Source organism: Schistocerca cancellata, chromosome 2 (genome assembly GCF_023864275.1).
Source record: "Schistocerca cancellata isolate TAMUIC-IGC-003103 chromosome 2, iqSchCanc2.1, whole genome shotgun sequence".
NCBI lineage: Eukaryota > Metazoa > Arthropoda > Insecta > Orthoptera > Acrididae > Schistocerca > Schistocerca cancellata.
Window position 1 is genome coordinate 739,810,697 of NC_064627.1, and position 14,456 is coordinate 739,825,152.

At 40.6% G+C, this 14,456-nt stretch overlaps 1 protein-coding gene across 2 annotated transcripts in view; it reads left to right on the top strand.

Annotated features, from left to right (window-relative positions):
- The window catches only part of LOC126162535 (multiple inositol polyphosphate phosphatase 1), a 264,549-nt gene that overhangs the window by 213,727 nt on the left and 36,366 nt on the right, over positions 1 to 14,456 (top strand). For both annotated transcript variants that reach the window (XM_049919108.1, XM_049919109.1), the window contains exons 5-7: positions 3,429 to 3,548; positions 13,288 to 13,438; positions 13,522 to 13,622. In XM_049919108.1, coding sequence (XP_049775065.1) covers positions 3,429 to 3,548; positions 13,288 to 13,438; positions 13,522 to 13,622 — 372 coding nt within the window. The remainder of the gene's footprint in view (positions 1 to 3,428; positions 3,549 to 13,287; positions 13,439 to 13,521; positions 13,623 to 14,456) is intronic.

Below are 14,456 nucleotides of genomic sequence, written 5' to 3' on the forward strand. Positions count from 1 at the left end.
CAGTCAGATGTCCATGAAGCGGAGCGGGCAGTGGCGGACGGGCAACGCTGTGGCGCTGAGGGCACGGAAGTACAGGTGTGCCAACCGCTCGTAGGCTGCGTAAAGGCCGCACGTGTGTTAACATGGGTTGATACACTGGTTCTTGGTAGTGGGCCATGCCGCTATGAGTGCTGTAGGCACAAGTGGGTGTGGCCGAACAGCAGATGGCCGTAGTTCATTGCCACGAGCTTGGGAAGTTAATTGTCCATTCGGAACGCAAGGAGCATGAGCACTCAGGTATACACTGTCATTACAAAAGGGGTTGCTGACACAGTTTACAGAGTTCACAACATTGTCGTTAATGTGCGCGGGCACGGGAACACCAGATTGGCATGGACTGACCTTGTGGTCTCCTTGTAGCGCCACGAGGCGTTGTCGTGTGGAGGCCAACTCGTGGTGTATGTTGCGGAGATGCAGCAGCATTTCTGTACATTCCATCTGCAACTTCGAAGACTTGGCGCACTCCACTAGCCACTTGTTTGTCCAAGATTGCAGCTCCAAGGATAGATTTACACACTTCTTAGCGCAGCACACATGTTTGGTGTTAGCCGAACTCTCACTCGGCGGAGCTAAAGGAATATGTTTGTTAAGGGGGGGAGGGGGGGTAAAACACAGTATTTTGCACAAAATCTAGTGACAACTGATAGTGCTTGAGGAAATCAATTCCGAGAATAGGTTCTTCAATTGTTGACACTATAACGGCCACTCCAGCTTGCACTCGGGCGAAAGTTTCACTGTATACAAAGTGGAACCCGAACACTGTAGAGTAGACAAGTTCACTGCACGAAGTACTGTTTTGTGTGGTTGCACTTTATTGGTTGCTAGGCGAATCGGCAGCAAAGAGACGTCTGTGCCAGTGTGTACCAGAAAACATACACCTGATCGTAAATCGCGAACATAGACTCGACCACACTTACTATTGTTGTCCGAAACGGACTGCAACGTGGGATGGTGCCCGTTGTTTACATCGCAGGAGGTGGCACCATAGCCTACCTGCGGTTGGAGTTTGGGTAAGAACACGGTGACTGGCATTTGTGAGCTTGCTCCCCGAATCTCGCGTGGAAGAAACAGTAAGGTTGGGCGGGCCTGTGCTCCTGTGGGTAGTTGCTAGATGACGGAGTATGTGCCCCAGAGTCTTCCACAGAGGCTGATCACTGTCTTTGCAGGGAGTTGAAGGTGCAGGCAGGGCGGCTAGTTTAACAAACTTGTTATTAGCAGCACCAGACAAGGGTGTGGCATCAGAAAGCATCTTAGTGTGGTCACGTCCAGAATGCAGTGCACGGAGCTCACGTTGCCTGGCGGAGTATGCTCTGTTGGCGGTGCGTAAACGTTCATTTACTGGCCTATCTTCATATGCAGAGATTGCAGTCTGGACAGGCAAAGGCAGCTTTTCAGTACAGATTTCTGTGAGTGTGTCATCAGGCATAACTTGCTCATGGACGAGAAGACGGATGCACCGCCACAGCTGGGATGGAGACCTGTCGCCGAGACGCTCTTCGTAGATGAGCTGTCGCACATTTTCTCTCCTGGTTTTAGAGATGCACTCCAGTATTGTCTGTTTCGCCACATCATACTTCCCTGCTAGGGGGGGTGCTTTGACCAGATCATAAATTAAATCGACGCGGTCGTGAAGATGGTTCATGAGGCAGGCGAAGCTTGCGTCGTCGTCCAAATCACAGACATTGAATGTTTGCTCAACCAGATTAAACCAGAACTCCGGGTGAGCGGGTTTGAAGTCTGGTTGTTTCGGCAGATTCGGCACTGCAGTCACTGCGGAGGTGCGCCTATTACTTCGGACGGAAGTAGAGCATGCAGAAGATAGCGGGTCCGAATTATTGGCGTCCCGTAATGCGGGAATCGCGAAATTCACTTGACTCCGGGGGGTGGGGGGGGGGGGGGAGTTGGGTCGGCTGAGAAGCGACGGACACTCAAACAGTGTGAGGATCGTAGTCAAAATGTGCATTCTCATTGACGCAGTAGCTCGGAGAGAAGCCACAAGTACTTAAGTACGCCGGTGAATGTCCATTATGCACACAGTATTCACTTGACCATGAGTGGTGGGGCTGGTTGTAGGTGTCGGAGTAATTGCTGTCCAGCACAGAATTGTTGACTTGATTAGAAGCAACACAAGGATCCCACACACGTCCACTAGGATGCACACTCAGTGTGATATTTCGTGTTTGGCGAGCATTGAACACCTGTTGACTAGTCGGTGCGGGAGGATAAACACATGGCGGGAACTGATTTGAGTTTGAATTTACTACTGGATTTTCCAAAGTAGCAAAACCTTGCTTGATGCCACAAACTGTATTGAGTTGTGTGTTCGACACAGGAGTAGGAATGTTCCGACCAACACTCTGTGGAGAACACGTGGGAAGGTCTAGGCTAACAAAGCCAGAGTCCACGACTGTTGGCGGTTGGAAGAAACTGGCGGCACTTGATGAATTCCACTGCATGTTCTGGCTGAAGGATTCCGAAGATTCTCGCGGCATGTCCACTACGATGGCAGGAGTACTGGAGAGATGTTGCTGAAATCCGGGCGGCGGTGAGTGCTGAAAGGCCATTGTCTGGAGCTGAACAAAGGCCCTCGCGATCGTGGAGAAACCCGATGCGGTAGGCGCATAAATAACCTTCGGGCGGTAACTCGGACGTGTATTACACAAAAAACAGGGTCACCAGTGAGGTAATATGGAATAGTTGTAGGTAAACAACTAGAATTCTCTCAGATACAGATTTATTCACACTTAGCTTCTACACAGATACAAGTCTGGAGGCTATCTGCCGTTAGCGTCCAACATCCTGCCCAAAGCCCTCTCCTCAAAGATAGCACACTTACGCACTGAACAAATATTGATATTTATGGTGCTCTATGCCACATACTTTTTCATCAGGTATGTGATCTACCCAGCTAATCTTCAGCATTCTTCCAAAGCACCACATTTCAAAAACCTGTAGTCAAAAATGTTTTTGGTCATGTGTCACTTCCACAGACCCCATACAAAAACTTTCAGAAAAGACTTCCAAACACTCAGATACCTATTCGATGTTAGCAAATTTCTCTTCTTCAGAAATGCCTTAGTTTTGGAGATACTTATTCTTAAGAGTGATACTCAACTATGATCAAATTAATAAGTATGGTCCATTTTCTGTTATTGTTAAACTCCTTGGTGCTGTATTTAGTAGTTTGTGCAAATACACCAAATGCTGTGAATCTCAGAAACTATGTCGCCTTACTGTGTAACAATATAAAATGTTTGCATAGCAAGGTTGATAAAAGTGCACTATTTTAATATTATTATGTCTTCTGGTAAAATAAAAATATGCATACTTTTTGACTAGCGGTAATCTCACTGAATAACAGTTACTTACTATAATTTGTTTGCCACTAGTTTCGCTACACCAATACCCAGAGAACCCAAGCAAGTGCAGAAAAATTTGCTGAAGGATTATTTGGTTCAAGTCAAGGAGTATATTTTCCTACCCCTCTGGAAAATGACACTCTGTTGAAGGTAAGTGATCTGTGTAGCTATTTAGGTAAATAGAAAATAAGTTGTGATGGTAAGAAATGGTGAAAAACTTAAGATCATATCTTAAAATTGCAGAAAAAAATACCACCAGTCTCATAAATATGTGTGTGTGTGTGTGTGTGTGTGTGTGTGTGTGTTTTGACTTTATGGGCACTCAGTGGCAAGTTTATCGGCACCATGACACAAATGTGAATTAAAGTGCTAACATTGAAAATTGTTGCACACAGTAAGATTGAAACCTACAATATAACTCCACGCACTCACTCCCACTGCACTCACATTCACTCACACAATCACTCCGTCTCACAAGCTTTAAGACAAAGGGAAAAAGAGTGAAAGATACTGCACCAGGGATTAAAGCAGAAGTAAACTGACAGAAGAGGTAAAACAACAAGCCAAGGATATGTGACCAGCAGACCACTTACAAAAAACATGAGTGGCCAGTCAGCCCTGTTAACACAATGAGAACATTTCCCTAAAATTTTTGGAAACAAGTTGGACAAATCACAAATCCTTAAAAGTTTTGCCACATTTGTTTCAATGTCACTTAAAATAGAGGGCTGCTGCAGCCCCCTGGTTCAAAAATAAAACACAGTCTAGTAATGTGTGGCCACAGTGATCCGCATGCAACAAGCACCGCACATTGGAGCGTCATTGTGCCGGAGCAAGAAGCTATGTGTATACAAGTAAGAAGGACCTCATCTCATCTTCATGTTTGAAGTGTCTGGGTGTGAATGCACAAAAGCCCTACAAAACTGGAGCAGACACACCCTGTATCCTCCCAAAGACCTGTGGCCAAGGCTGTATGATATTCAGTGCCTTGTTCTGGCTTTCAGGTCTCTCAGGTGTGGTAACCATGACAGTTTGAAGTTGAAAATGAAGCCCAGAAACCTCACTGAGTCTTTAAAATGTAGAATGGTGTCTCTCAAATGCAAATCAGGTGAATCAAAAATATGATGAGAATGATTAAAACAAACAAGCACACATGCTTATCTGCAGAAAACTGAAAACCTGTCTTCGCAGCCCACTCCTCCAACTCCCACACTATAAGTTGCGATTGACAGATCACTGTTCCAAAACTGGAGGAGAAACAGAAAACTGCAAAATTGTCTACAAATAAGGAGTGCTGTAAAGTACTCCTTACAGTAGCTGAGATACTGTTTGTGGCCATGGCAAACAGGGTAAAACTTGAAACACTGCCCTGAGCTACATTATTCTTCTACTCAAAATGATCTGACAGAACATCACCAACTTGGGACCTAAAAAAGTGCTTAGACAGGAAGGACTGTATGAAGATGGGGAGGTAGCCATGAAAGCCCCATCATTGGAGTTGCATGAGAACGCTGTGTTTCCAAGTAGTGTCATACACCTTACTGATATCAAAGAAAACAGCAAGACACTGATGTTTACACAGGAAAGCCTGCTGAATGGCTGCCACTAGTAGGGTCAGGTTGTTGACAGTGGACCAAAATCTCCAGGATCTGCACTGAAAGCAGCTAAGGAGTTGTCTGGTCTCTAACAACCAGATAAAATGTTGGTTAACCATTCACTCCAGGATCTTTCTTATGCAGCTCATTAATGCGATATTACGGTAACTACTGGGACATGTATGACCCTTTCCTGGGTTCAGGAGAGGTATCAGAATATCCTCTCTCCACAAGATGGGAAAGTTGCATGTCTGTCATATAAGATTAAAACATTCAAGGAGGAGTTCCTTTGATTCTGCTGGCAAATGTTGAAGCATGCTGTATTGGATTTGGTCTTGACTGGACACAGTATCAGGAGCCTCAGACAGTTTAGATTCCAGTTCTCAAACTTTAAAAGGGCAGTTGTATGACTTAGAAATGTGTGATCTGAAGTCCAGCTTGCCCCTCTCTGCAGTCACATGGTAGTGTCAAAACGCCAGTTCCTGGCTAGCATCAGCAATAGTTGCTGCAAAATGCTATGCCAGTGTCAGAACAATGTCTCAGGCATTGTTTGGAGACACCCCTGTTTCAGCACTGCACCTATTAGTAACCTACCATGTTTACTGGAAATCCTCTGGATGGATTCCTATAGTATCTCTCCTTAATTACACATTGAGCCTCGGCTCTCACGATTCTAAAGGTTATGAGATTGTTTGCTTTTGGACTACATTTAAAGTGCCAAATAGCTGCACACCTGCCCTGATAGCTGAATGGCACTCATCAGTCCACTAAGGGACAGGTTGCCTCCTAAGATGACCTGACAACTTTGAATGGATAATTCAGCAGCATGACGGATCACTCATGTGATGTGGTACACCCATTCCTGGACACCACTGCAGTGTTCCTTTACACCGATGCAATGTTCAAACATAGCAAGCTGGTGGAGCAGTATCCAATTAGCCCTGCTGGCCATCCATTTTGGTGGATTCTGTTCAGATAACACCCCATCGTAAGTGCATATGGAGTGGGAAATGGTCACTGGAATTAAGGTCATCAGTGACTTTCCACTGAACAGAGTCCATGAGGGCTGCTGAGCAGAAAGAGAGGTAAATGCCTGAGAATGACCCAGAAGCAGCACAGAAATGACTGGGAGTACCTGTGTTGAGGATGCACAGCTCATGAGACATTATGAGGTTCTCCAAAGCCCAATCCCAAGGGCAAGTAGAGGTCAAGCCCCACAAGACATGATCGGTCTTGAAGTCCCCATTAGGATAAATGGTCAGGGGAGTTGTTCCATAAGATCTACAAGAGCCTATTGCATCTTGTGGAGTTAAATACAATGAACAAACAGTGATCCTCTGACATGCATGAATTTCAACTGCAGCTGCTTGCACACCAATAACTAGGGAAAGAGCAAAGGAGTAGTGCATATTATTGACAAACACAACTACCCCTCCCTATGCCTTTTCCTGAGTCAGGTCATCTTTCTGTTAGTGCATATAGCTGCATAGTACAGGGGCATCAGATGCTTTAAAATGCATTTCTTGCAAACACAAGCACAAGTGGTTTTCCTATGCTAGGGGTTTCAGTTGCTCAACATGTGTCCTGAACCCATTAACATTCCAATGTAGGATGGGAGCCATCTATCATGGGAGTAGTACTTTTATACTGTCTTTCTGCTGTGGAGGGGAGTCCATAATGGGAGGATGCTCAGACTTTGGGTGGGGTGATTGCCCCGGTCCAAAATTAAGATCCATTAGCTCTAAAAGCGAAGACTCATTGGAAATGTCAGAGAGGATGACACTGATATCATAGGACTGTTTACTTATTCACTTTGTCAGTGGTGGATGCTTGATCTTCGATTTTTTGCTCTGGGTAGGCTTCCAAGCCACAACTATGGCTGTGGTAATGGCAGCACTGGACAGCAGAGCAGACAGAATCTTTAGAGAGGCATGGAGCTCTGCAACATCAGCAACCACCACCTTTTCTGATGTTCTGAGGGAGGTACAGTTGGTGAAATAATTGCTGCAACACAAGTGCATTGACAAATGCAGGTGTTAGTGCTGACACTAGCAACCTCTCTTTGTGTAACTGCATTGATCTTCTGCACTGGCTGTTTCGTAACTGAAACAAAGAAGGTAGTGACCAATGGGGACAGCATGACTTTTTACTTCTTTTTGGCATCACCATATGGGATACGCTTCATAATCTTAAGCTCTTGTATCTTCCATTATTCAAGGTATATGCTGAAATCCTGACTCCAGACAGGGTGAGCCCCAGAGCAATTTACACACTTCAGAGGTGAAGAACATGTGAGTTCTTCACGGATGGCCTTACCACATTTGTCACAAGTGGCTTCTCCCTTACACCCAAGAGTAGTATGCCAAAAGCACTGTCATTTCAAGCAGCACTTTCTGTTGGGAACATAAAGCCACATGCTTAGGTGAAGGAAACCTGCCTTAATGTGCTCAGGAAGTGCTGTGCTACTGGACATCAGGATAAAGAAGTCATATTTTACAAGATCCCCACATCTTCTGGAGCCCATTCCTCATCCATAATGGATAAAAGTTTTGTGAACTGACAATGTGAAACAAATCTAAAACTGAAGGTCACTCAGTGAGAATGTCACAACTGGAATCAATCAGTTCTTACATATCCTTCAGTGTAAAAATTTGTGGGGATACATAGTGGAATGAACACATAGGCTGAACCATAGGTAAACCAGGTAGCAGACTTCAGTTTGTTGACAGGATACTAGGAAAATGCAGTTAATGTGCAAAGCAGATCACTTACAACAGGAGACACAATGAAAATGGAACAAGAAGAAACCTTAATACATGGTCTGTGGGAAGTAGTCTCTGACTTGCATTTCATGGTGGTTTGCAGTAAGTGAATGTAGGATGTAGCTGTAGATGTAGAGAGTTGCATGTTGGAAGTTGTCAGGAGAGACAGAAAAACAAACAAGTGGAACAGGAGTCAGTATAGAGAGCCAGATCTAATTATGACCATAAAGAAAATGAAATGGAAATGGGCATGAAATGCAGAAAGGTGAACAGATCTTAGATCAAGGAAGGTATTTGCTGGATTCCAGGAGATAAGGGAAGATGGCGGCTAGTGTAAAAATTCATTGTGCTTCTCCGAGAAAAAGTGTGAATTTTGCCATGAAAAATAAAAATTGTGACAGTTGTAAGGATGAAATTACAAAGCTCAGTGTATGGGTGTCTAGTTTACAATTTATTATCAGTTCCTTGAAGATGGATATCAAGAAACTTAAAGAAGAAAAAAGTGAACGGAACATTAAAAACTCGCGCCATGAAAGTACGAATATGTTGGAGAATTGGACGGAAGTGAAGTACAAAAGACGCAAACAGATAATACAAGATACAGGAAACGATGAAAGAAACATAAATGTAGTGAACGAAAATTACTTTCAAACTCTTTAGACTACAGATTATGACAGTGAAGTTAACATTGCGAGTGTACCAAGTGGAAAACCAAACGACTTTGCGAATAAGGTAAAACATGGAATATTTCAGAAGCAGTTAAGTAAAAGATCATATGCGAAAGTGCTCATGAAAAAATCTTCCACCACTAAGCTGCTCTTCTGAAACAATATCGACATGTGTTAGCAAAAAGGACATAATAAATAGTGCCAAACAAGACTTCACTTACTGCAAAGGTAGGCAGAAAACAGGTAATCTTGGAACAGCAAGTACTGGTAAAATTGAACTGTATGCCGACAGCCAAGGATGAAATATAGCCACTGAATTTGGGCTTACAAGTAGTCAGAATTTTAATTTTAACTGTACGATAAAACCAGGAGCAAAATTCAGTGCTGCTATGTCAATGAGTAAAGAAAAAATTTCCTCATTGAGCAAAAAGGACTTTTCCATCTCCCTGGCGGGATCAAATGATATAGCTAGGAACGAAAAAAACGATCTCTTAATCTCGCTAAAAAGAAAACTGTATGAGCTGAGAGGAACAAATGTTATTGTCTTTTCAGTGCTACACCGTTACGACTTGATAGAATGGCTTTTAGGGAAAAGATTTCACACAACACATGGTTCTCATCTGAATGTACTTGGAAAAAACATAATAGTAACAAAAATTTTAGAACTTGTAAATAAAATCTCAAATGTGCAGTGTGATGATAGAAAAGTCATACCTCTCATGGACAGGAAGTGTGTGTTACCTGTAGACTCCAATGTGAAATCTGATGTCAGTGAAGCTACACCTCTCCAAGACAAATGTGAAATTTTATTAATGCAAGTGAACACTCCAAATGTTAATAATTCACAGAAAGGCACAGCAGTTGTGGAACAACAGAACCAGAAATAAGTGAGACAGCAGCAGCACCATCATTATCAGCAGAAGCAGCAACAGCAGCAGAACCAACAATGACTGGAGCAGCAACACAGCAATGCTTAAGGAGGAGACAAAGGAAAAATACATCTGTGTCATTCAGTGATAATTTTTTATGGTTTCAAGCCAAGAAGAAAATAAAAATGAGAAAAACCAGCCTGCTAACTCACAGATAAGTCACAACAACATCCTATTTTTAAACATTCAGGGTCTTGAAAATAAAGTTGAAATTCTGGAGGAGTCATTGCCACAGAATAAGTATTCTTTCTTATGTCTATCAGAACATTGGCTTAAACCAGAACAAATACAGTACTATGTACCAGAAGGTTATAAACATGGAAACAGTTTTTGCAGATCTCAGTACCGTAATGGTGGTACTGTTGTCTATGTTTCAAATGAAATAGAGTGTAGAGAACTAGATCTTAGTTGGGCATGTGTAGAGAAACACTTTGAAATTAGTGGGATAATATGTGATATAATGAAACTTATCATAGTAAGTATCTACCATTCCCCTGACTCAGATGATAAAACTTTTTTAGATAATTTAGACAGTGTACTCTGCTACATAACGAAATGGAAACAGTAAGTAACTGTAATTGGGGGAGACTTTAATTCATGCTTTGATGTAACATGTAACAAAACCAGTGCAAGTAAGTTACTGAATGTGCTAAGGCAGCACAACTTCCATCATGTAAATTCAGAACCAACAAGACTACAAGCATGCTTGGATAATGCTTTTGTCAACTGTGCTCGTGATATGTACTCCACCAAGGTAAAGGAATTTATTTTCTCAGACCACTCCATGTTAACAGTAGAGTTAAGACATTTTATAAAAGGGGATGAGAGCAAGGCTGCACAAAAGTTAACAAAATCTAATACCTTAATATTAACAAAACACAATCTCATAAAACTAACACACCAGCTGGGCATAACAAACTGGGACAAATTATTTCAAAACTGTGTTTCCAGTGCCCCAACAGTTTAAGGAACATTCCACAATTACTTAACAGGTATTTTAAAAGCCCATCTTGCTCAAAAGAAATACCATAAAACAAGAAAGGGTAAATTTTGGTACACCAAAGAATTGGAGAATCTAAAAAATAAGCTACTGCTGTTGAAGCGCCTTGCCAAAGTAAACAATTCTAATGAAATTAAGGATCTAAAAAAAAACATTAAGAAACTGTATAAGAAAGAGTTGCAATTGGTGAAACAAAGATACAACACAAATTTCATAAAAAATAGAAAAAACCAATGCAAAACAGCCTGGTCAGTAATTAATACTGTTAAAGGTGAAGTCAGAAACTTCGACAAGACAGTCCCAATACCAGCAGATACATTCAATAAATATTTTGTAAGCTGTGCTGGTGATATCAAAAAGCTGATCAGTAAACCCAATGTAACATGTATAGATTATCTTGAGAGAGCAAACCTAAATCATAATAGAACTGGGCATAACAAACTGGGACAACACTTCAAAGAGGTACGCCAACATGAAGTTCTTAAAATAGTCAAAGAAATGAAAAATTCATACAGTACAGATATTTTTAATATGTCAAACAATCTATTGAAAGAAATCATACATTACATTGCAGCACCATTAACATATTCTATAAACCTGTGTCTCATAGAAGGGTTTTTTCCTGATCCTCTCAAACTATCCAAGGTAACTCCAGTCTTTAAGAAGGGTGTCAAATCAGATCCTGCAAACTGCAGACCAATTTCAGTAATTCCAGTACTAGGAAAAGTCTTTGAAGGCATAATATATAAGTAGATGTATGAGTACCTAGAACTAAATGGTATGTTAAGTGCATCACAGTTTGGTTACAGAAAAGGAAGGTCAGCTATACATGCCATAGAGCTCTTAGTCAGAGACATTCTAGCAGCATTTAGGGCCATGCGCACACACAGGTAACCTTATGTGATCTGAGCAAAGCTTTTGACCGTGTTGACCACTCACTTCTGCTCTCTAAACTTGAGTATTATGGAATGCGCGATAAAAGTTTAAAACTCATCAAATCATACCTCAATAAAAGGAAACAGGTGGTGAGTTCAGGAAGTCATCCGTCAAACATAGTCGAGGTTTAACACGGAATGCCACAGGGATCTAAATTGGGACCACATCTTCTCCTTGTACACATAAATGACTTACCAGGAAATATAGATGTAAAGACATATATGTATGCAAATGACACAACTTTTCTATCTGTAAACCATGTACTTGATAACCTTGTAAATGATATGAAATTGGCAAAAGAAAATGCAACATCATGGTTTAATGCCAATGGTCTGCTATTAAATGAGGAAAAGACCCAGAATATGTGGTTCAGTCTATCAAAGACTACAAAAATAGAAAAACAAAAGGCAAAGTTTTTAGGTATTGTACTTGACAACAGTCTAACATGGAACTCTCATGTTGACCACATAGTGGTTAGGTTGTCAAGAGTTATACATTTGTTGAAGAGACTGATGTGCTGTGTGACATTTGAGTACTAAAGGACAGCGTACTTTGCCTTTTTTCAATCTGTTTTAAGGTATGGGTTAATACTCTGGTGAAACAGCAGAAAAATAAATGAAATTATGGTGATCCAGAAGAAAGCAATCAGAGTAATGGCTAAGGTAGATAATAGAACACATTGTAAACCATTGTTCATTAAATATAGAATTTTAACAGTTATTAATTTATATATTCTTGACAGTGTTAACTACATACTTGCTGAACTACCTAATTTAAGTGTAACAAATGAAAGGCATGACTACTATACAAGAACATGTACTTCTCAGTTGTTGCCACAAAATAGATTAGCTAAAACTAACAATAGCCATAAGTATATGGCAATTAAAATGTATAACAAATTGTCTAAAAATGGGTCAATCAAGCCTGACAAATTATTTAAAAACAATGTTCATAACTTCTTGTTAACTAAGCCATTCTATTCATTAGAAGAATTTTTAGAAATGCCCAATATCAACTTAAATATGTAAAAATTTATTTTGTAAAATTAATAGGTTAAGTGAACTGACGAAGTCTATTGCATGTAATAATGCTGAATGACCAATAAAGAATCTGAATCTGAACCATGATGGAGACGTAATGGATGGTGGATAGGTGACATTAGAAAACATGCAAGTGGACTGTGGATGACAAACTTGACTATGCGCCAAAGCTCAGTTTTTTTAATCAAATTATTCCATAGCTGTAACTTTCTTCTTTCTGATACTGACTTTATTTTCAAAATATAAAAAAAAAATATATTGTAATTCTATGCAACATATTGGTTGTAGACAAGACATCCTTTAGTGACTGAAACTGTCATGGAAAACAGGTTTGTAATCCTGGCACTCTGATACAGCTCAGTTGGAGAGTATTCCAGTGTTATGTACTTTTGATTGAATAACGTTATTCCTTTTTCTTTTAGCATCACATAATACAATTTCTGAGGAAAATGAGAAGTAGTCAAAGCCATGGCTTTCATGGTTGCTGGAGGTGTTCAGAAGATTAGGGGCATATGTGGATATGGCAAAGGAAATGTGAATAGGAACAAGGTTTCGAGGGGGGGGGGGGGGAGGGGGAGGGGGAAAGGGGCAATGCCTGGCTACGAAGATCTTTCTTAGTAACACCTTCTGTGTACTGAGCAAGAGCTTGCTCACCACCAATAGACAGGGCATCTGCAGTAAACTACATTAATTATGTATAAATCATCTGAAATATAGTTTCAGACAGACCACTTTTATCAAAAGTAAATTGCTTTAATTCACCATTTAACCACCATAGACATATGTCAAGCAACAAACAAGGATGTAAGAGTTTCATTTATTATAAAAGATTGCTGTATACCTTTAAAATTGGCAACATTTTATTCACTAGTGAAACACAGATGCTATGACCTAAATATTAAGTTTTTTGCTGTTCTGTATTACCTACTCCACAAATGACAGACATAATTTTCTTCTAGCCATATGACACCTGCAATGCATGGAAAACAATGGTAGATGATAACCCTGATGCAAAAATTGAACAAACACTGTTTGAAGAGGGGCCATGGATGGAGGAAGTGATAGCTAACGTTAGCAAGAGACTGGGGTTTCGTTATCAACTGAAATATGGTAAAATATCATTAATGCATTTCAATTTTTTTTAATAGCAACATACAAATTCAGATTAAATAAATCACAACATTTTGTTACAGATGATATATCTACAATATATGACATGTGTCGGTATGACAAAGCATGGAATCTGGTTGCAGTTTCTCCTTGGTGTGCAGCATTTTCTGACAGTGAGTTAAAAGTAAGTACACTAATTACAATGAGTATATCAATTATGGAACAACAATTGATGCATACTTGTGCATGAAGTGATATACTCATAACAGAAACTGCTATACTATCTTTCTACGGATTTCAGAAATGCCACAAGGTCATAAAATTCTGTGATGACAATACACAGAGATACATATAAGGAAAAGGGAAATAATTATAATCAAAGTACAAGAAGCAGACCCAATTAACAAGATATTCCATTTTAATATTTTTTCACTCCAAGCTATTAGTCTAGCATTCTGTTTGAAAACTAGTTACAGTGACTAAATTTATTAGCAGTACATTACAAATTATGGAACTTTAGATTCTACTCAAACAGTGGAAAATCCGGGATGGAATATAACAGTATAATGAAACGTATAGTTGTTGCTCACTATATAGCGGAGATGCTGAGTCGTAGAGAGGCACACCAAAAAGATCGTAGGAAAGTTAGCTTTTGGCCAACAAGGTCTTCCTCAAAAATAGGCCAAAATCACAAACACACACACACACACACACACACACACACACACACACACACACACACACACACACACACATATGGCCACAATGTCTGATGGCAGCTGGGGCTGGAGGTGTGTGTGTGTGTGTGTGAGAGAGAGAGAGAGAGAGAGAGAGAGTGTTTTGTCTATTTTTTGGTCAAAAATTAACTTTCTGACAGTCTTTTTGTTATCCCTTTGTGTGACTCAGCATCTCCATTATACGGGGAGTAGCAACAATCCTTTTCATTATATTGTGAGATTCTACACATTTAGTTCAAGATTTTGTTTTATAAGACTAACCAGGGAAGATAATCTGCTCT